General features: G+C 39.8%; 1 protein-coding gene across 1 annotated transcript in view; it reads right to left on the bottom strand.

The window, feature by feature from the left end:
- The window catches only part of LUZP2 (leucine zipper protein 2), a 950,181-nt gene that overhangs the window by 126,970 nt on the left and 798,989 nt on the right, over nucleotides 1–24,222 (bottom strand). Inside the window, exons 8-9 of the mRNA XM_082270449.1 lie at nucleotides 23,478–23,552; nucleotides 12,858–13,007 (exon numbers count right to left, since the gene is read on the bottom strand). Of these exons, the coding sequence (XP_082126575.1) occupies nucleotides 12,858–13,007; nucleotides 23,478–23,552 (225 nt within the window). The remainder of the gene's footprint in view (nucleotides 1–12,857; nucleotides 13,008–23,477; nucleotides 23,553–24,222) is intronic.

Genomic DNA, 24,222 nt, shown 5'->3' on the forward strand with positions numbered 1-24,222 from the left:
CAAACTTTTAGACCTTCAATGTTGTTTTTTTGGCAATCAACACCTGCCCTGAAATATACCTTGGTGATTAAATAATGGGGACTGAGTTATCTGTGTGGCTATCCCAGTTATTTGTGTATGTCCCTGACACTCAGAGCTGAGGAAACTAATTGGATATGCAGTGAAATATTTGGAACATTGCAAAACAAGGCCAGCTGAATGTGATGAATTACTCCTGGGTATACCATGTAACTGAGAAGCTCTACAGGAAAATGACCTTTTGTTTAAATCATGGTTGAACACTAATACTTGTGAAGCTGCTGTGTGGTTGGTGCAGGTTAATCCTTAAACAATAGAAGTACTCAACTATAATGACACTGTTTATAACAAAGCAAGCAGGTTTAGATTTACATTTTAGTTTCAATATTCTTTATAGGATAAAAATGTGTGTACACACTGAAAGCCAGATTAATATGTTCTTAAAGGGTAACTCCACTTTCGTGGTGAAAAAAAAGAGCAAATAAAGAAAAAACAATATAGCATATACAATCATATTGTGTTTGAATGTTATTATGAAAAGTATCTTTCCTTTTTAATCTGCAGCCATTGTAATTTTCTGAAAATGCAATACAATATGGCTACCTGGAGTATGTGTACTGACCATACCCCCAGAAACATAATTTCCTGCTTGTGTGATTGGCTCACCAATTTTCCCAGAAGTCTGCCTAAGATACAAGTCAGATTTCTGGCATCCCCTGCAACAAAAATGTCATTTTTGGTGATATACTCCCAATAGGAACACGTCTAAAGGGATGCAGGCCCAGAAGCTTTCCTCATTAGAGCTCTGCAACTGCCACAGCTGATAGATAATTATGAAACCACTCCCATTTGACCCACTCAGCACAGAGCCACTGAGAAACAAACAATGATTTCTTCAGAAAAACAAAAGGTAGAAATCTGCAACAAAGTTTATTAAAATCCTTGTATTGTACAGAGATCACCAAAGGGGAATGTTTTCTTGTGTGGAGTGGAGTCACGCTTTAAGGTAATAGATTGCATTGCAATATACTGTATAAAGACACAAAATGATAATCCTTTCCATATCAAAAAAGGAGGGAAGAGATTACCATTGCACAAAGTGATATTAGACAGATGATAATAAAGAAGGATGGGTTTGGGAAAGGGTAAGGGAAGATAGGTAAGGAAAAAGGATTTACAGGAACAGATGCAACTGGTGTTAGACATCATATAATGCGTTTCAAAGAACAGTGAGGAACAGGTATGCATGGGGAATTTCTAAGGGATACAATCATGGTGTTGAGATCCCAGGTGGCTGCTAGGCTATAGGAGAGGTGTTGCTTTATGCAGTTTATATTGCATTAATACAGGGATATATATGTGGGAGTATTTATATGGCATTAGGGAACAATTAGGATTATTTAAAAAATGGGTCCATTGGTGAAGAAATATATTTTTGCTGAGGTGGGTCTTCCCAAACAGGTATTCAAGGTGAGCTTGTTTTTCAGAATTTGTATCACACTATACAATGTGAGTAAAGTATAGCTATAACTGTAATTGCTAATCTAACTGCAACTAGCAAGTGCATGAGAACAGTGTGAAATGATGATGGCCAAGCATCACTACGCACTCCCAAGTGTGCTAACCTTGGATCTGAAACACTTAAAGAAGCAGTTTAACTGAAAAGATCCTTAAAGCAGTGACAATCAAAATAAAAACAGCTGACCAAAGTCATGAAGTTTGGGGCAACTCCACCAAATATGAGCCATGTCATATTATTTACACCACATAATACCACATAATCTTCAGCATTTAGGGGAGTAATTAAGAAAAATGTGTGTAAGACGGTCTGGGGTATAATACTGTTTTTGAAGACGTTTTTGGGTGGAATCCCAAAGGGAGATGCATTTGGATAGTTTAGGTGGCCTCAAGGTCACATAGTACCAACACATAGGTAAGATGGAGAGGTTTTCATGAAACTCAGATATTACCTAGTTCCATGTGTTGGGCTAATATCATTTTACTTCTAAAACCGGGTAAAGACCCCTTGAAACCAGGCTCCTACAGGTCCATCTAGCTTTTACAGAGCAGTATTAAGATTTTAGCTAAAGTACTTGGCTTAACAAGGCAATTTCGACTATGATCCATTCTGACCAGTCTAGCTTTATGCCATAAAAATCTACGGCCAGAAATCTGTTGTGGGGGTCTGTGGGTGGAGGGATTGTTACAATCTGGAAAGCCCCTTTAATAAGGGGCCCCCAGATCCCGCCTCCCCATGTGAATGAGTATTGGGTACATAGTACCCCTACCCATTCACCAAAAAAGTGTCAAAAGTAATAAAAACAGTATTTGAAAATTTATTTATTAAAACAAAAAAAAGCAACCTTCAATGTAAATCCATCATCAATCATGCCGCCCGCAGCTCGGAAAAAGCAAAAAAACGGTCCGCCTCTCAACATGCACCAGTCCATGATGTCAGAATGTCAGAAGGGAGCGCTGCCTTACCTATATAAGAAATGTCAAAGTGCAGAGTAGGCATTCGGCAGCAGGCCATCTCAGGAGGCGGAGCGTTTTTCTTTTCCTTCTTTTGCGTCGATGGGCGATGTGATTACCGACAGATATACATCGAGGGACACAATTTTTCTATTTTTTAATAAAGGAATTGTCAAAAACTTGTAATTTGTTGTTATTACTTTTGGCACTTTTTTGTACAATGTACCCGATACTCATTCAAATGGGGGGGTGGTTTCAGGATCTGGCGCCAGATCCAAAGTGCCCAGCGTAGTTTTTTTTCATTATTTTTTCAATAGCTGGGTGTCGGCATTTGTAAACACAAGTCATTTTAAATGTGATTTGACTTGTTTTTTTTTTTTTTTTTTTTAGGAGTCCTGCTGCGAACCGAACAGGGGGTGTTCGACCCATGTCTATTGGTCAATAGCGTGGCTAGAGCCTTGCTTTCTCTAGATGCAAACAAGGCCTTAGATAGTGTAGAGTGGCAGTACCTGTAGGCCACAATGACTAAATTTGTCTTTGGGGAAGTTTTCCTCCCATGGGTGAATCTTTAAATACTGTCCCATGTGCTGTCAGAGAAGTAGGTAGGTTATCTAATCGCTTTAACTTATCAAGGGGCACCCACCAGGGGTGTCCCCTTTCCCCCCGATTGTTCTCCATAGCAATTGAACCATTAGCGGCCTTTAAAGGCTGAAAACTGCCATTACAGGCTTTTGCTTTGGGGATTTACATGAAAAAAGGTCATGCTGTACCCAGATGACAATATTGTTATTAGTAATGTTATTACTTTCCTAACTGAAACCATGACCACAATCAGAATTTTTGGGCTATATTCTGGTCTCACTACAAGATGGTGCCCACCATTGTGGAAAGCTTTAAAAATCTAGAGGTTATGGACACTCCTAAACTCACAGACTTTAGTCCCCTAAATCTTTCCCCATTGCTGGCACATTTTAGGGATTTCAGGGACAAGGTTGAAATTTGGATTACACTATGGCTGTCATTAGTGGGAAAAATAAATCTCATTAAAATTATATTAATGCCACAACTGTGATATTTACTGCACAATTCTGCAGTTATAATTCCTCTTAATGTCTTCTGCAAGGTCACCATCACCGGCGCATGTGCTCTGCAGGTCTGGCATACTGTGCTGATCCCTCAGAGCATCGTGCTGTTACCGAGGGCTCCCATGCGCATGTGCGGTAGTGACGTCATCATGGCTCCGCTGGAGTCTGCAAACCTGAAGAAAGACCGGAGGAAGATGGAATGTCTCTCAGTGGTGACAGCGAGCTCCTGGAGGGCTTCGTTTTTAGGTAAGTATTTCATAATGTGCTAATATGTGATGCATACTAGCACATTATGCTATAATTTTGCTTGGGAACTTTGTTTGTTTTTTTAATTGCAGCGGTTTACTACCACTTTAAGGAGAACCAATTTGAGATAGAACCCATTTTAGTTCAGACTCAGCATAGTGGGCTGAGAGTTTTGCCTGTTGGTCTGGAGATAGAGAAGGAACATGGACTTCATCTAGAAAACATCAGATGGTCTCCTAAGATGGAGGCATGGCAGAGCCATGATCCTGTAACTTATACAAGGTGACACAGAAATTATGGAATTGATTAGCTATTTCAAGGGGATCGTAATTTTTGTACGTTGTTAGTCAAACAGATATGGGATTTTGGACCTAAACACATTTTTTTATATTGCTTAGCTAGTAGAGAGCCAGATTTATTGCCTTCGGAGTAAAAGCTGAGTTTTTTTACATAGAAGTCAAAGCTGGGAGCTTAAGTGTGTTCTTAAATTGTGAATTTCCAATTGGAGCTGATGAGAGGGGTTGGCTTTATCCCATTTTTCCAGATCATGGATTCTCTGCAAGTTCGATAATGATAACTGTCCTCCCAGGGTATTCCCCCTTGTTGTCTCTGACTCTCCACACCGATTATGAGCGTACATGTAAATGCTAAAAGATAGGCTCCATAGCGTAATACCATAAAAATAAGGTTTTATTTGAAAATATATCACCTATATTTAGAAAAAAAAAATGACACTGTAGCCCCGTACATGTATGCTCACAATCAGTGTGGAGAGTCAGAGACAACAAGGAGGAATACTCTGGGGGTGACTTTGGATATCTCATACAGCAAGGTGGAGCTGTAAAAGCTGGTTATCTCCTTTGGGGGGAAATATTTCTGGTGAGTGAGTCAACAGAAGGGGGCATGTGTGGAAGCACCTGGCACTGTGCATGCTTTGGATATACTCTGTCCTAATGCAAAATCACCAGTTGCTGCTTTCAGAGGAAAATTTACAGCACTGAAATAAAGGATAGACTATTTGTATTATTATTTTTTGAAAGGACATGTGATGGTGGCACTGGCAGCTTTTTTGGTCATCTTTATATGAATTTAAAATGCACAATTGATTTTGTTATGTGTTTGTACTTATAATAACATTGAGTGCTTTTACTGGGCAGTTGCATAAAAACTGATTTACCTACTGTTGGTTTAGCAACATTTGTTTTTTCACTGGGCACGATATGCTTCTTTTGCACATTTTTCACCTTTTATATAAATGTATGCATATTTTCACATTTATATGTTTATCTAGTTAGATATGATGTTTATGTTCACCTAATTAGTCTCGATGTATGATTCAGTCTAACACTTTGAGGCAATACAGAGCAGCGCCAACTCCCACTCTCCCCTTTTTTACACATTCACTTACTTTGAGGCAATACAGAGCAGCGCCAACAGCCACTCTCCCCTTTTTTACACATTCACTTACTATGAGGCAATACAGAGCAGCGCCAACAGCCACTCTCCCCTTTTTTACACATTCACACATCAGACGCCATTTCGGTGGTTGTTCTCAGTGGGGGCAGCAGCTACACTAACCACATGCATAGCGCCAAAACACATAACCCAATCACATTGTGAGGAAGCAGTTGTCAAAGGAGGTGGAAAGAATAATAAATCGGTTGTCGTCATCATCTTCCTCTGCATGGTGGAGTTACAATGAGATAGAGACATTAACAACAATAAACATTCCTTTCTTTTTGGTGTCTGCATTTGCAAAAAAGTAGTGTGTGAATTTAGGGTGAGAGCATTTAGGGGCTTTATATTTAGAGAAGTGGGTCTCCTGGATACAAAGAACATCACTTTTTTGGAAGATAGCTTCCCTCCACAACATGGCTCTCTTAACTGGGCTGCTTAGCCCTTTAACACTGAGAGAAGTAATTTTAAGAACCATAAATATTTAGGAAGAGGTACCTTGAACATGCCTGCAATTTGAGGCCACTGAAAGGAGCTGACCCTTTCGGTAGCACAATTTTCAGGAAGAAAATCCTCGCTGAGATTATGCTATATATATGTGAGAGAAGTAAAGTTAAAATATACTAATGCACAAAAAGAAAAACTACAAACTAACACATGAAAAATAAAAACTGCATTAGAGACCATTGTATACCTTGCACAGTCTTATAGGGAAGGAGAGAAAACAGTCATGTGCTGCCAGGGGAATCTAAAGCGAAGCAGATTTTCAAAAGTGATAATACTGTGAACAGTTGCCGTGAAAGCCCCCATAAATGTAGGTGAAGCTGTTTCTCAGAAAACAGGGATCCAAGAAGGTGGATTATTGCTAGGAGGCTAATCGCTGGTGGACCTGCCGAGGCAGGCCCCAGTATGTAGCAATTTGGTACCTTCTTTAGGATGAGAAATGGAGGTAGTCTGGCCCTGAAAGGGGAAGAAGAGTTTCATGGGGAAACCCCATTTGTAAGAGACATGATGATCATGGAGGGCTTTGGTTAGAGGGGCAAACTCTTTTTGCCTTTGGGCGGTGGCTTGAGAGATATTGGTAAAAACTGCCAGGTGCGAGAAAGGATCAGGGAAAGGGGGTGGCTTGTTTATCTGTCAAGAGTATACGCTCCTTGACATGGCAGAAGTGTACGCCGGTGGTGACATCTTGCGGGACCACAACCAGAATGTGCTTAAGCTTATGGAGGTGGTTTGTCCAATCTGGGATTAAATCTTGCGGAGATAGCATAGGTACCAAACTGAAAAAAAAAAACTGCTGCAAAAAGGGCATCAGTTTAGATGCTTGGATAGTTTTGAGGATACCACTAATTTTAAGATTATTCCTGTGAGAATGATCTTCCAGGTCAGCAAGACTATAGGCCATGCTTTTGCATCTGAGTGAGATGGATGGGCATCCATAAGCTCGTTATATGCCGCAGTAAAGTCAGTAAGTTGACACTCCACATGGTCAGTAAACATGTGCAATTTGTTTCAGTTTGAATACATTTATATCACTTAAAGCGGGATTTTTATTGTTTCACTTAAAGTGAAAAGTGGCGCATCCGTACCATGTATAGAACCGGCTGCAGCAAAAATTACATTTCTAAAGAGAGAAAAATGAGTCAAATCACATTTAAATTGACTCACGGATACAATTGCTAGCCCGGCTATTGAAAAAAAAAAAAGAAGAAAGAAAACAAACTGCGTGGGGTCCACCCCGACACCAAAATAAAAAAAAACATTGTGGAGTCCCACCTTAAGTCCATACAAGTGAGCGCCCTCTCATAAACCATACCAGAGACCCTTGATGGGGACAAGGACATCTTCCCGACAACCCTGGGCTGTGATTGTGGGGGTCTGTGGGCAGGGGGCTTATCGAGATCTTGAAGCCCCCTTTAACATGAGCAGAGCCCCCCGCCCCAAAGCACTCCCCATGTTGAGGGCATGTTGCCTGGTATGGTTTGGGGAGGTGAGCTTGCTCAGCCCCCCCTTTCCTGGCCTCCCAGGCTACATGCTCAGAGGGTCTGGTATGGATTTTGGGGGGATCCCATGCAGTGTTTTTGTCATTTTTGTATTGCTTGCATTGTTTTGTTTACATTTCTGCTGTCAGTGGGAAAGCCCGCTAACAGCTGATGAGTCATTTGTTGGTAAGGCGCTGCGGCCAGATTCCTAACAACAGCTATTCTTTACACAGAATTTGAATCGGTTGACCAGTTTTCCACCGATCCAAATTCTAATAGTTCTGAAAATTTGGAATTATTTTGAAAATGGATAAACAAAACGAAATGTAATGAAAACAAAACAAAATTTAATAAAAATGAAATGAAATGAAACTAATTCCGAAGCGAAACAAAAATAGCAACATAAAAAATCTATCCAAAACTAAACTAAACACATTTTTCTGTTCTGCACATGTCCAGTAGTCAGTGTGTTCTCCTAAGTGGTCTATTTCAAACTGGATTTTGGCAATAAATTTAGAAAGATCCCTGTAAAGATCTTTTTTTAACTACAGGAACACGTGTTTCTGAGACAGGATTGTAAGTAATAGGAAGGGTGGCTAAAGTATGACTATGGCCCTGATCATCATCGTCAGTGAAACGTGCCTCATACTGTTTTTTTACTCACAGGTGCATGATGGCTTGAAGAGGCTCCTCACTTCACTCTGTCTCTAGGTGGCTGGTTATCAGAGGCAGCATTCTTCATTTCAGAGGCACGATCAGCAATATTGTCTGGCTGCTAAGTGTTCCTGAGCTCTGCCCAGTTATTTGCGGCGGCGCCATCTTAAAGTTCCTCAAGCCTCAGCCAACGGGGAACCCACCGGCTTACCCTTCTTGTGAGACATTGTGTCGGCAGTGTAAAGGAGGTGATCCACTGTGAGGCTGGGTCTGATGGCAGCTACAAAGCACAGCGATCAGGCGGCCATCTCTGATCGTGGCCAAGTTCCGCCCCCCCCCCAGATTAACATTTTCAGGTTAAGGTAGAACTAAAAGCAAAACTTTTTTTTTTTACATTTTGGACAGCGTGAGGACGGGTTAACACAGGAAGTGAGAGGAAATCCCTCCAAAGTGAGGAACACCAGAACTAGTGTCACAATTGGAAGATTTCCCTTCTGCTACTGTTGTGAGGACAACTCACAATTTTGGATTTTCTAATACTTTTACTTTTAATGATAACAGTAAACCCGACAAATCCTCCTGGTGGGAAAGGGGTAATTAGCCCCTCAACTCTATCCAAAACTTAAAAAAAAAAAAGTTGCCTTTAGTTATATGTTAATCTATAGCATTTATATATTGTTCTGTAGTAAGAAATACAAAATATACATTTTTATTTGCTTTTTTGGAAATGTAAACCATTGCAAGTGATTATTTATATTTTCCAGCAGATGGAGTCACATGCAATGTCTGTGCTTTTGGATAGCTCTTTCTTAAAGGAATTAAACAGTTAAGAATGAAGAAACATGAAGAAACACCTAGACCCAATCCCACTTCCTGGCAAAGATGACAAGCCTTACCCAGTCATTTAAGACAGTCTGCCCAAATATATTGGCATGCTGGGCTTTGCTAATAGAATGTTCTGCATGTTCTACAAAAGAATTGTGTTTTAAAAAAAATAATAATATTAATAAATAATAAAAGTGGGATAAATAAAATGAGCTTATCAACTTGTAAACTGAAAATGATCAAATATAATTGACCAAAAGCTTTTAGAGTTATATTTACATTTAAATTCAGGTACACAGCTACATCTACACTTAAAGCCCATTTAGACTTGTGTTTTAAAATCCATGTGCAAACTGTTTTATCTGGAGAAGGATTTGGACTTATTCATACTTTAACAGTCTGTTTTATCAGGGTGAGTTTCTCACGACAATGGATCAAAAAAAAAGTATGACCAACGTAGTGCATCACAATGTATGTGGTGATACACCATGCTGTGGTTCGTTGTGTGTTGCGCTCTACTGCACAATGTGTTGGGGTGCTACTGCTAGTCACTATGAGTTCTACCACAAAACACCACACATACAGGAAATGCGTTGCCATATTCTTGGTAACATGCATTAACGTGTGTGTTTTAGTGCATGTTGTCACAAAGCAAGGATGTAAATGGGTTCTTTTATCATTTTGAAATTTTTGTAATTAAAAAAAAAAAAAATCAGTACACTCCATAGCCAGTCAGGTGACACTACTCTTTCCTACTATCTCTTTACATCTTCTTGTGCCATCTGGCAACAGGACAATGAAACAGCATAATAATAAAATGGTGACCACTAATTCTGCCACATCCCAATTTGTATAATGTAGAGAAAAAGAAAGCAGGACCCCATCCTGCAGGAGGAGGACTTTAATGGCATGAGCATGAAACCAACCAAACATATAGAAAAGTATCAAAATATTTTATTCATACACATATCGTTAAAACAGGATGTGCAACATAACATCCGAAATGCAATCAAATAAACAATTCAAATTATAAAAGAGACATATCAATAGAGAATGTTGCCCTTAAACAGCACCTCCCCAATTAAAGCATTATATTGGGTAACAATCCCCAGAGAGGATGTTTGTGTGTTGGGTCGCCTCCGCAGGTCAACGTGTTTCGCTATACCACGTAGCTTCCTCAGGACTAATATAGGAGGAGATTACATTCTGCTAAATATAATAAACACAGATTACGTATGTACAAAGATTCATGTACATGTATATAGTCAACTTCTAATATAAAGGTAAGTTGACAATCCCCAGAGAGCACTTACAGCAGAGCTGATTGGATCGGCTAGGTCATCATAATATGTCTTTTGGGCGGACATAGGGACCACAGGATATCCCACCTGCAGGGGGCCTCATTATCTTAATGTTCCAACATCTACACAACCAATATAAAAACAAAAAGAAACAGTTTATTTAATACAGTAACACTACAAAAAAGTATAGCAATACCTTAGATTCCTTATATACTGTATTAGTAATATCTGTAATATATATTACAGTAATAGTATATTACAGATATTACAAATGCAGTATATAAGGAATCTACAGTATTGCTATACTTTTTTGTAGCATTACTGTAGTAAATCAATTGTTTCTTTTTGTTTATATATTGGTTGTGTACAGTGGTGATCGAAAGTTTGGGCACCCCAGGTAAAAATTTGTATTAATGTGCATAAAGAAGGAAAGATGGAAAAATCACCAAAAGGCATCAAATTACAGATTAGACATTCTTATAATATGTAAACAAAAGTTAGATTTTATTTCCATCATTGACACTTTCAAAATTACAGAAAACAAAAAAATAGCGTCTGCAAAAGTTTGGGCACCCAGAATTTATAGCATGCACTGCCCCCTTTGCAAGGCTGTGACCTGCCAGTGTCATGGATTGTTCTCAATCACCATCTGGGAAGACCAGGTGATGTCAATCTCAAAGGTTTTAAATGCCCAGACTCATCTGACCTTGCCTCAACAATCAGCACCATGGGATCTTCTAAGCAGTTGTCTAGAAAACTGAAAATAGTTGACGCTCACAAAGCTGGAGAAGGCTATAAGAAGATAGCAAAGCATTTTCAGATGTCAATATCCTCTGTTCGGAATGTAATTAAGAAATGGCAGTCATCAGGAACAGTGGAAGTTAAAGCAAGATCTGGAAGACCAAGAAAAATATCAGACAGAACAGCTAGCAGGATTGTGAGAAAAACAATTCAAAACCCACGTTTGACTGCACGATCCCTCCAGAAAGATCTGGCAGACATTGGAGTTGTGTTACACTATTCCACTATAAAGAGATACTTGTACAAATATGGTCTTCATGGAAAAGTCATCAGAAGAAAACCTCTTCTACGTCCTCACCACAAAAATCAGCGTGTGAACTTTGCAAATTAACATATAGACAAGCCTGATGCATTTTGGAAACAAGTTCTGTGGACCGATTAGGTTAACATCAAACTTTTTGGCCGGAATGAGCAAAGGTACGTTTGGAGGAGAAGGGGCACATAATTTAATGAAAAGAACCTCTGTCCAACTGTTAAGCATGGGGGTGGATCAATCATGCTTTGGGGTTGTATTGCAGCCAGTGGCACAGGGAACATCTCACGAGTAGAAGAAAAATGGATTCAATAAAATTTGAGCAAATTTTGGATGGTAACTTGATGCCATCTGTGAAAATGCTGAAGTTAAAGAGAGGATGGCTTCTACAAATGGATAATGATCCTAAACACACCTCAAAATACAAGCGGGATTACATCAAGAGGCGTAAACTGAAGGTTTTGCCATGGCCTTCACAATCTCCTGATCTCAACATAATTAAAAATCTATGGATAGACCTTAAAAGAGCAGTGCGTGACAGACAGCCCAGAAAGAACTGGTTCTCAATGAACTGGAAGACTTTTGTAAAGAAAAATGGGCAAAGATACCTCAAACAAAAATTGAAAGACTCTTGGCTGGCTACAAAAAGCGTTTACAAGCTGTGATACTTGCCAAAGGGGGCAGTACAAGATATTAACTCTGCAGGGTGCCCAAACTTTTGCAGACGCCATTTTTTTGTTTTCTGTCATTTTGAAAGTGTAAATGATAGAAATAAAATTTAACTTTTGTTGACATATTATAAGAATGTCTAATCTGTAATTTGATGCCCTTTAGAGATGTTTCCATCTTTCCTTGGCTTCTTTATGCACATTAATACACATTTTTACCTGGGGTGCCCAAACTTTCGATTACCACTGTAGATGTTGGAACATTAAGATAATGAGGCCCCTGAAGGTTGGATATCCTGTGGTCCCTATGTCAGCCTAAAAGACATATTATGATGACCTAGCCGATCCAATCGACTCTGCTGTAAGTGCTCTCTGCGGATTGTCAGCTTACCTTTATTTTAGAAGTTGAATGTATGTATAAATACATGTACATGAATATTTGTACATACCTAATCTGTATTTATTATATTTAGCAGAATGTAATTTCCTCCTAAGTTGGTCCTGAGGAAGCTATGTGATATAGAGAAATGTGTTGACCTGCAGAGGTGACCCAACACACAGACATCCTCTCTGGGGATTGTTACCCAATATATTTTTTATATTAATTGGTGAGGTGCTGTTTAAGGGTCACATTCTCTATTGATATGTCTCTTTTTATGATTTTAATTGTTTATTTGGTTGCATTTCGGATGTTATGTTGCACATTCTGTTTTAACCGTATGTGTATGAATAAGATATTTTGATGCTTTTCTATATGTTTGGTTGATCTCATGCTCATGCCATTAAAGTTCTCCTGCTGCAGGGTCCTGCTTTCTTTTTCTCTAAATGAAACAGTATTTTCACCCAAAATGATTCATACAATCAGCAAGCAGGTGACACAGGATGTCACAAACTAAAAAAAAACAAAACAGTGGGGTTACTCTGCTGGCTATTCAGTATGGCAGATGTGTGTGGCTCACAAGGATGACCAAACAGAATACCACTTAAAACTTTTTATATAAAGAGAAAGATTTTTTTCGTTGATTACCATATTTTATGTTTTTTACCAGTAAGTTTGCCAAGCCGAAGATGAGAGAACAAACGAACATAATAAGTACCTCTGTGTAAGATGTTTCCAGTGTCCCTCTTGAGGATGTCGGTCTCTCTCTGGGCTTTGATGAGATGATGTTTACAGCGGGTGGCTGATTGTGTAAAACCGATGATAGACAAAGCTGAACTGTCTCTTTCAAGGCTTTTAACTGTGATTCCTGTGTAGAGGAAATGCCTAAGTTGATTATGGATTTTACAAGTAGCCAATTATGATAAAAAAAAACTTTGTTTCCTTCATAACAACATATAGTTATATTACAAGCTAGGCACAATGAAAACATGCACGTCTGTGATATCTCCTGTTTGAACTGAAGCACATTATACAAATGGAAGCCCTTGAAATGCAGTCTCAATTAAAGAAAAAATGCCAAACCTTTTTAAACTTAAACATTTTAGATCTCACTACAATACTCACTTTGAGGTTGATTTACTAAAGGTAAATAGACTGTGCACTTTGTAAGTGCAGTTGCACTCTACAAAGTGCAGTTTCTCCAGAGCTTAGTAATGCCTCATACACACGCACCGATTGTTGGCCGTGAATTTTCGGCCAACGTCCGATCGGCCGATTGTCGGCTTGTTAGTATGATGCTTCCGACAACCGATTGCGACTTTTCGGCCGAACAAAATCTGGTGTGCATGCTATAAAATTTTTGTTGGCCGTCAACAGAACGGCTGATTGCTCGTCAGTCAGTACAGATTTCGGCAGACAAAAATCAGATGAGCAAGACTGGGCATGCTCAGAGAAGAAAAAACACATGAAAAGTAGACCAGAACATGACATCACTTTTGCAGTTGGTTGTTGTTGACCGACAAAATTCGTGTGCAGTCTAGAGCCCATTTCAACCAACACAACAACACTGGACAAAAGACGGCCGATCGGTCGGCCAACAATCGTTGCGTGTGTACGAGGCTTAAGTGAGCAGAAGATCTGCTGACCTCCATCATCCAACCATGTGCAAGCAAAAATGTTTTTTTTAATGTGTCTTGCATGTTATTGGGTATTACCTGCAAAATGAAGCTTAGCCTCATTTACTAAACTGTGGAGCAACATCACTTTGCAAACTACAACTGCACTTGCAAAGTGCACAGTCTATTTGCCTTTAGTAAATCAATCCCTATATCTCCAGCACTTTGCCCAATTGAAACTTCACTCCAGTCCTCAACCAGGATGAAGAGCAGTCACATTTGTTCAGCCTATTTCTGTTGACTTCAATCTATCATGGAAGGCTAGAGACCTTCTGGAGGTGTATTATCATGTCAGCCTGGGTCCACAGAATCATGGCAATGGCTAAATTTAGTCAATTATAACAATCGGGAGACCCCCATTTGTTTATATAGATTTAGCGGTGGGCTTGAGGGATGTCATTCAGAGTGAGTGATGGAAGAGGTTTGTTTTGGCGGTCAGCAGGGTTTTTTTTCTGGCATTATTTATCAGGATTGACGTGGATCTGCATTGCCACATGATGTGATTGACGATGGATGTACATTGTGGAACATTTAATACTTTGAACTCCTTACTCATTTACATGGGGTAGTATCTGAGGGCCACTTATCTTAAAGGGGGCTTCCGGGTTTGGATGAGTCCCCCATCCACAAACTCTACAACTGCAGGGGCTGGATTGTAGGAATATGGCCCCTGTCCAACATGGGGATGAGGTATGCCCCACATTTTGAGAGCTTGACCTAGTATTGTTCAGTGGGAGGGTACACTCATTCCCCACAGCTTTCCCAGCCATCCAGGCTGCATGCTTAGACAAGGGTCTGGCATGTATTTTTAGGGAGAACCCCCTTGCCATTTTTTTACTTTGTGTGGGGTGCCCCACTACCATCTCTACCAAACTGTCATCTGAAATAGGGGTCTGGTACAGATGAAGGGAACCCCCAGTCCCCCAATTTCATTTCATGGCATTTTTTTCTTTGTAAATGTTCCTTTTTCTGCAGTAGGTTGTATACATTGAACAGATGTGCCACTTCACAATCAGGTTAAACGCATTACTCTTGCATATCATTTAATCTCTTTATGACGTCCTCCCAGGATTGCACCCCACAGGCCACACTCCGGCGCAATCTGTCACCCGCCGTGTCCACCAGACACAGCCAATGACAAATCCCTGTAGAGGCCCACTGCCGGTACCATGTGACCACTGTGGCCAATCACAGCAGATCACATGACAGTTGTACACAATAAAAAGCTTTGTTAAATGACTTTCATTGTGTGCTATTGTGATAAGCTCTGTGATTGGTCACAGTCATCACGTGGTACAGACAGGGCCAATCACAGCCCATCTAGCCCATGTTATTAGCTGTGACCAATTGCAGATTTTTACAATAGTAAATGCGGAATGAGTAGTTTTCATTCAGTAAAAATGGTTACTTATAACTGAAAATGCAGTTATAAACAATAATAGTGTGTAAAAAAACAAATACAAATCCTGATCACCTCCCCAGAAAAGTACAGTGTTACTATGGTAACACTGTATTGCTGTTGTCACTGTATGTAATAAAGAAAAGAAAATTGTAAAAAAAATGTAATAAAAAATAAATCTCACATACTGTCACCAGTCAGTGTCTCTGTTCAGCACCACACCAGTCGTATGATGACACTGTACTGCACTGGTGACAAAGCTTATGTAAATATGTGTATTTAAATAACAATGACAAAGTGTATGTAAATAAATTGCAAACAAAAAAATATATCATTTCTTCATTTTCTAAAAAGCTGTGTAAAAAAACTCGTCATTGTTCTTACGAAATACCTTTGACTTTCCATAAAGGGGTCATTTGGGGGATATTTGTACTGTTCTGGCATTTTTATGCCTCAATAAATGAAAAAGGTTGTCAGTACATTAGGATTGATCGATTTTCAGATATACAGTATATACCATAGTTTGTGGTCTCTTTACCTTTCCTACAGATTAAATAATATAAACAGATTTGGGTTATTTTCACCAAAAAAAGTAGCAGAATACATTTGGCTTAAATTTATGATAAAAGATTATTTACTTGCAAAATTTTATAACGGAAACAAAGAATAATCTATTTTATTTATGTTTTGGTATTTTTTTAGTTTATTTTGCAAATTATAAAAAAATCAGTGGTGATTAAATACCACCGAAAGAAAGCTCTTTTTATGTAAAAAAAAATTATAAAAATGTCATATGAGTGCAGTGTTGAGTGATCACGCAATTGTCATTCAAAGTGTGACAGCGCTGAAAGCTTAAAATTGGCCTGGCCAGGAAGGGGGTAAAAGTGTCTGGTATTGAAGCCATTAAAGGTAATTTGCACTTTTAATGTTTCACTCAAAATATTATTGAAATCACTGCTCCATGCCAAAGGGAATGCATACATTTTATGGCTTTGCTGCATGTTCCCCATATATACAGTATATTCAAGAAACTAGCAAACATTTCCTGGCAGCCTGAAGAACGGAGGTTGGTTGTGCTTTACATTCCCTTTTTTTTTTTGTTTTTCTTTGTCTACATCCACTAAGTAGCAGGTTATTGCTTCCTAATAAGAAATCTGTTTGAATTTTCAGGAAATAAATGTCCAATACTTCCTAGCAGGCTAGAGCAAAGGTGGTCTGCCATATATTGCTGCTCATTTCTTTACAGGAATGAATCACCTATGCAAACCTTTTTCATCGATTTGTTTATTCCAAAGTAATTTTGAGCATCTTTTTGAATATTTGCTAGATATTGATCTGTTTATGTATATCATAAACCCAACTTGATAGTCACTGTGTGGCAACTCAGCTTAGGATACTACTAAAATACATAAGGTGTACTGTGACAATCCAAATTACCTAGCCTAAAAAGGACTGTAGTGACACAGAGGCTTAATAGCCATCAACAGGAATGTTTAACATATGGCTACGCCATATATAGGGAACAAAGTGGTGATGCTATAGCTAACATCCTATTAAATCCCAGCATGTTTACAAGTGTTAATGGAACCCAGTGGTGAAAAAAACATTCCAACCTATACACAACCTGTTTTAGGCTGATGTCACACTGAGTATTTTGTAGCAGAGATTAATCGCTGCTACACATTACTAATGAGAGCGATTAAAAGCGATTTGCAGCTAGCAATTTAGTTTCTAGTGTTGTCGTGCTAGTGCTATAGTATTGGGTTGCACTCAGCTACAAATTGGTCTCCTTCATTGATTTTTGGCTTAGCTATAGAGGTTAATAAAGAGCAATTGTCTCTGGTAAATTTGCCACCAACATGAAACACCAAAACATGTTGATGGCTGAGCTACAAATCACTGACTACACTGTAAGGAGTGCAGGATAATGGTGCAGACCATGTGTGGGTACCTTGTATACTAGTTGTAATTTCTACATAGTTTGGATACACAAGGCTCCATGATTATTAAATAAACTTTTAATGGATATAGTTATTTTAACCACTTGCCGACCGCCCGGCGCAATATTACTGCGGCAGGCTGGCTCGGCTGCGCGAACCGATATAGTACTACGTCCGTCGCGCGTGTGGTGCTGGGGGGTGAGCGTGCACCCACATAGGCAGGCCGATGCATGGGGCTGGCGCCCCTGATTGCTGCCGGCCACCCCGCGATCTCTCCCCACTGAGAGAGTAGAATGGTCAGCTGTTGTAAACACAGCTGATCATTCTTCTCTCTGAAATGATCACAGAGTGCCTATGATCCTTCTATATAGGATCACAAGTCTCTATGGTCATTTCACAAGCCCCTCTCCCTACACTTAGTAAACACTCCCATAGGCTTAAATTGAACCCTTTGATTACCCACTAGGTTAACCCCTTCCCTGCCAGTGACATTATCACAGTAACAGTGAATATTTTTAGCACTAATTACTGTAGTAATGTCACTGGTCCCCCCAAAAGTGTCAAAAAGGTCAATTAGGGGTCCGATTTATCTGCCGCAATGTCACAGTCCCACTAAAAATTGCAGATCGCTTGCCATTACTAGTAAAAAAAATAAAAAAATAAAAATGACATAAATCTTTCCCTCGTTTATAGACGGTATAACTTTTGCCCAAACCAATCAAAATATGCTTATTGCTATTTCATTTTACCTAAAATATGTAGCAGAATACAAATTAGCTTAAAAGGATGAAAACATTTGATTTTTTTTTGGGAATGTTAAATAGCAGAATGTGAAAAATATATATATATATATATATATATATATATATATATAATTTTTTTTTTTTTTTTCCAGAATTGTTGCTCTATTTTTGTTTGTAGCGCAAAAAATAAAAATTGCAGAGGTGATCAAATACCACCAAAAGAAAGCTCTATTTGTGGGGGGAAAAAGGACATTGATTTCATTTTAGTAAAGTGTCGCACGACCGTGCAATTTTCAGTTAAATTAACGCAGTTCCGAATCACAAAATATGGCCTGGTCATTAACCACTTCCATACAGAGCAGTTAGACCCCCTTCCTGCCCAGACCAATTTTCTGCTTTCAGCACTCTCACACTTTGAATGACAATTGCTCAGTCATGCTACACTGTAAACAAACAAAATTTTTATAATGTTTTTCGCACAAATAGAGCTTTCTTTTGGTGGTATTTGATCACAACTGGGATTTTTTTTTTTTTTCATGATATAAGCAAAAAAAGAGCAAAAATTTTGAAAAAAAAACCAAACACTTTTTTACTGTATACTGCTACATATCTCTGGTAAAATTAACCCAAATTAGTGTATATTATTTAGTCTGTGTGAAAGTTATTGAGTCTAGAAGCTATGGTACCAATTACTGAAAATTTATCACACCAGATGTACTGACGGCCTATCTCCTTTCTTGAGGCCCTGAAATGTCAGGACAGTACAAATATATTTTATATTTATATATATATAAAACTCTGGTCCGACGGCATCTGGAGTATTCTGTCCAGTTCTGGTCGCTAGTCCTCAGGAAGGATGTGTTGGAGCTGGAGAGAGTCCAGAGAAGGGCAACTAAACTGATTAGGAGATTGGAGGACCTTACGAAGAGCGCCTGCAATCGCTCGATTTATTCTCCCTGGAGAAGAGATGCCTGAGGAGGGACATGATAGCAATTTATAAATATCTCAATGGGGATCCCAGCTTAGAAAAAAAGCTGTTCAGTCGAAGGGATTCCATGAGGACAAGAGGGCATACAATGCAATTAGAGGAGAAGCGTTTTAACCTCAGGCAATGTGGGGGTTCTTTACTGTTAGGGCTACAAGAGTGTGGAATTCTCTACCACAAGAGGTGGTCACTGCGGGAAGTATGGTGGCTTTCAAAAGACTCTTAGACTTACAGCTCAAGGATCAGGACATTCAGGGCTATGTGAGATGATTACAGCCACACACACCTACACAGGTTGAACTGGATGGACTATTGTCTTTATTCAACCTCAACTACTATGTAACTATGTAAAATACCCCCCGAATGACCCTTTTTTGTAAAGTAGACAGTCCAAGGTATTTAGTAAGAGGCATGGTGAGTTTTTTGAAGTTATAATTTTTTCCCACAATTCTTGGGGAAATGAAGAAAATATTTTTTTCTTTTTTTTCCCCACAAAGTTGTCAATTTATAAGCTATTTCTAACACATAGCATGTACACGGCAAAAATAACACCCAAAAATACCAAGTAGCACCTTCAGGCGTTCTAGGAGCATAAATACACATAAAACTAGAGCACCAATACAATGGAAAAGTCCACAAAATTACCCCATTTTGGAAAGCAAACACTCCACCGTATATTCTATGAGGCATTATGGGTCATTTGAACATGTCATTTTTTTCCACAAGTTTTTGGAAAATGTGGGGAAAAAAATAAAACCTTTTTTTTTTTTTTTTTTTTACACAAAGTTGTCAATTTATAGGATATTCCTAACACATAGCATGTACACAGCAGAAATGACACCCCAAAGTACATTCTTCCACTCCTCCTGAGTATGGCAATACCACATGTGTGAGACTTTTTCACAGCCTAGCCATATAGAGGGGCCCAACATCCAAGGAGCACCATCATGCATCCTAGCCACTTGCCTAAGCCTATTTTTGACATTTGGTGTTTACAAGCAAAAATCAGTTGTTTTTGCTAGAAAACTACTTAGAACCCCCAAACATTATATATATTTTTTTAGCAGAGACCCTAGAGAATAAAATGGAGATTATTGCAATATTTTTTATCACACCCTATTTGCGCAGCGGTCTTCCAAACGCAATTTTTTGGAAAAAAATAAATTTTTGATTAAAAAAGTAAGAAATCAGTAAAGTTATCCCAATTTTTTTCCATAATGTGAAAGATAATGTTGCACCGAGTAAATAGATATCCAACATGTCAGGCTTCAAAATTGTGCACGCTCACGGAATGGCGACAAACTTTGGTACTTAAAAATCCCCATAGGCGACATTTTAAAAATTTCTACAGGTTGCTATCTTAGAGTTACAGAGGAGGTCTAGGGCTCAAATTATTTCTCTTGCTCTAACGATTGTGGCGATACCTCACATGTGTGGTTTGAACACTGTTTACATATGTGGGCGGGGTTTCCGTATGCATTCGCTTCTGTGCGCGAGCTCACGGGGACAGGGCGCTTTAATTTTTTTTTTTACTATTTATTTTATTTATTATTTTTTATTTTTACACCGTTTTTTAAAAATAAAAATGATAATTTTTATTTCTATTACAAGGAATGTAAACATTCCTTGTAATAGAAATAGGCACGACAGGACCTCTTTTTTGTGAGATCTGGGGTCAAAAAGTCCTCAGATCTTACAAGTACACTAAAAGATAGAAAAAAAATAAATAAATAATAAAATGAAAAAAAATAAATAAAAGGGACCTTTAAACCGGTTGCTAGGCCACGACGTTTGCCGTAGCTCCGGTCCTCCAAGACCATAGAGACATCCTGTCTGTGAGGATTCGGGACCGGATCGTTTCCCCCCCGCTGCCGGCGGGTCCAGTAAGCGAGGATAAGGACCGGAGCGCGGCGGGAGGGGGGCACCTCTTCTGCCATCCCGAAAGGACGATCCTGCGATGAAGCCGCCTCTGGGACCACCCTTATCGAAAAACCAACCATCCACCATTTAAAAAAATACCAGGGTTATGGCAGCTATCTGCTGCCATAACACCGGTATTTAGGTTTAAACGGAGGACGTATATAATCCTTTTTGGACTTGGACATGGTGGCTGTATGAAGGGTGACAGGTACTCGGGTACTTTGCTGGGCAGGTGACAGGTACTCAGGTACTCTGATTGGCAGGTGACAGGCAGGTGACAGGTACTCTGGTACTGATGAGCAGGTGGCAGGTACTCGGGTACTCCGATAGGCAGGTGACAGGTACTCGGGTACTCTGATTGGCAGGTGACAGGCAGGTGATAGGTACTGATGGGTACTGATGAGTAGTACTGATACTGATAGGTGATACTGATACTGTACTAATGGGTACTGATGATCAGTACTGATACTGATAGGTGAGAGGTACTGATGGGTACTGATGAGTACTGATGAGTAGTGATGGGTACTGATGAGCAGGCGGCAAGTACTCGGGTACTTCAGGCGTCGGGTACTCTGATGAGCAGATGGAAGGTACTCGGGTACTCTGATGGGTAGGTGACAGGTACTCTGGTACTCTGATGGGTAGGTGACAGGTACTCAGGTACTCTGATGGGTAGGTGACAGGTCCACCGGCACTCTGATGGGTAGGTGACAGGTACTTGGGTACTCTGATGACGGGTACTCCGATGATGGGTACTCGGGTACTCCGGTGACATATACTCAAAGTACCCGAGTACCTGTCATCAAAGTACCCGAGTACCTGTCATCAGAGTACACAAGTACCTGTCATCAGAGTACCTGAGTACCTGTCATCAGAGTACCCGAGTACCTGTCATCAGAGTACCCGAGTACCCGTCATCAGAGTACCCGAGTACTCGTCATCAGAGTACCCAAATACCCATCATCAGAGTACCCGAATACCCGTCACCAGCCCATCAGAGTACCCGAGTACCTGTCATCAGAGTACCTGTTTGGCTGGTGACAGGTACTCGGGTATTTTGATGGGCTAGTGACAGGTACTTTGATGGGCTAGTGACAGGTACTTTGATGGGCTAGTGACAGGTACTCTTTATTGGGGGGGGCAATCGGTGTGTTTGGGGTGCACTGTAATTGGTAACTAGCTGTTACCACAATCTCCTCCTCACACAGGATTAGTGTGTGAGGAGGAGAACACGGTGACAGCTAGTTACCGTGTTCTCTGTTGACATTTGTGACCGGCTGTGATTGGACACAGCCGGTCACGTGGTAAAAAGCCAATTTCATTGGCTCTTGGCCTAGATCGGGGATGGGCTCTGTCCGAGGGACAAACCTCGTCCCCGATCGCCGCGCTGCACGCCCCCGGGGGGGCGCGCATTGAGGAGGGAACGAGCGGCTCGCGCTGGAGCCGCTCATGTGATCGGCTGTGATTGACACAGCCGATCACGTGGTAAACAGCCAATTTCATTGGCTGTTTACCTTGATCAGGGTTGGGCTCAGTCCAAGGGACGAGCCTCACCCCCGATTGCCACGCTGCGCGCCCCCGAGGGCGTGCAGTAGCGGCGAGACCGGGCGGCCGTCATATGATCTAGAAAGCCACCCTGCCGACGTCATTTTATTATACGCCGATAGGGAAGTGGTTAAGGGGGCAAATCCTTCCGGTCCAGAACTGGTTACGTTAGTTAAGTTGAACTCCAAGGCAAATATAAATGTCACACATTAATTCAGCTCTGAATTTAATAATACATCATTACTGTAGTCACCGTACAACTGCAGTCAAACTAGCGGAGGGAGAAGGAGCTGATTACTATACAATTACTACAATTACTGTACTATAGTGCTCATGTGCTAGCAAAGAACATGCTGATAGGAGAATAGAGCAAAGTGTAATGAGTGCATCAATGTTCTGCTCCTCCTTTCAGTGTCCAGTCATAGGCAGAGGAGGGACAAGACCTGTATGTGTAGTCTAACTACAGCTTCTGCCCTGCCTTAGAGGGCTATGCTGTGCCGCAGTATTTAGAAGTCTGGAGTTTCTTTTTTAGCCCCTCACTCACACCATGCATAGTGGAACTAAGCCTTCTTTCTCACAATTTTTAAAGCGCAATTCTCCCACAGTTCCAAGTGTCACACATAGGCTTTCCTGTGCGTGTTTGTCTTCCAAAATAATTCCCTGCTCCTTTTTGGGTGACAAGCTTCACACAATCTTTAAAGATGCATTTTGCCCCACAATTCTTTTATTCAACAATTACGCCATAAATCACGCAGCATTTTGGGCACCATTTAGAATGAATGACACCCAAACGCCCATTGCGTGTTTTGGAACGATTGCTGTGCAGTTTGAAATCGCAGGAGAATTGCAGCTATTCAGCCCATGATTCCAAATTGCAAAGTATGAATAGGGCCTTTATAATGAATGTTTGTATATATTTTTATTATGGATGATCAACATGTGTTGACAAAATAAATACATTTTTTTTATTATTATTTTACAGAAGCAGAATTAGGGTACATTTATGGGTTTAATAACTCAGATGTTAGGTTGGTCACTGCACTCAATCAAGGGATGAGCTTTTATTTAAATTTTCCTTCAAGATAAACAAACTTGCATACATTATAATATATAGTAATAAATGTCCTTACATTGTCCAGTGAAGCTATTTCCATTTCTTTTTTTGCCACAGTTAACTTTTGCTCAAGGTCTGTTAGCTGTTGTGCCTGCAAGACAGAATTAAAAGTAATCTCAGTCACACACAAAGTCAGACATAAACTAGTTCAGCCAGCCTTGGAATGTAATGCAAATGTCTGTGTAACTCATAAACATGTATGGCCATTTATAATAAGCTATTTAATTAACTAATTATGAACCTGCATCTGGTGGCTCTGAATCCTGCCTCCCTCTTTCCCCAGGAAAGTCTATTAAAATGATTTGTACTCTCATAAGTAAACAACTTAAAGCTTAGCATTTCAAAAGAATACACATATTATCTTCAGGGAATACACCTGCCTCATTTCAATTCAATAGTGCAATGTTGTCAGTAATAGTTGAATATTACACATGTTTATCCCCTTCCAGTGCTACAACATTATGTATTTTCGTTTTTTTTTTTTGTTTTTTTTAAATAAGCTATAAACAGTTGTTTTGGACTTGATAAAATTAATTACATTTAACAACTAAGTTTAGGGTTTTTTTTTTCTGTTACAAATCAACACAGGGGACAGTGCTTAGGCCTCATGCACACAGGGCATTAGATAAAATGAGCTGCAGAGCCACTACCAACGCCAGGAAAAAGCAGCTGTAAAAAAGTGCTTTTAGTAGCCTTTTTCATTGGCGTTATTGCACGTTTAGCCGCGTTAGTTTTTAGCAGCGTTTTTCTGCCTCTATTCA

The sequence above is a fragment of the Pelophylax lessonae genome (genome assembly GCF_965119305.1).
Source record: "Pelophylax lessonae genome assembly, chromosome: 10".
Lineage (NCBI taxonomy): Eukaryota > Metazoa > Chordata > Amphibia > Anura > Ranidae > Pelophylax > Pelophylax lessonae.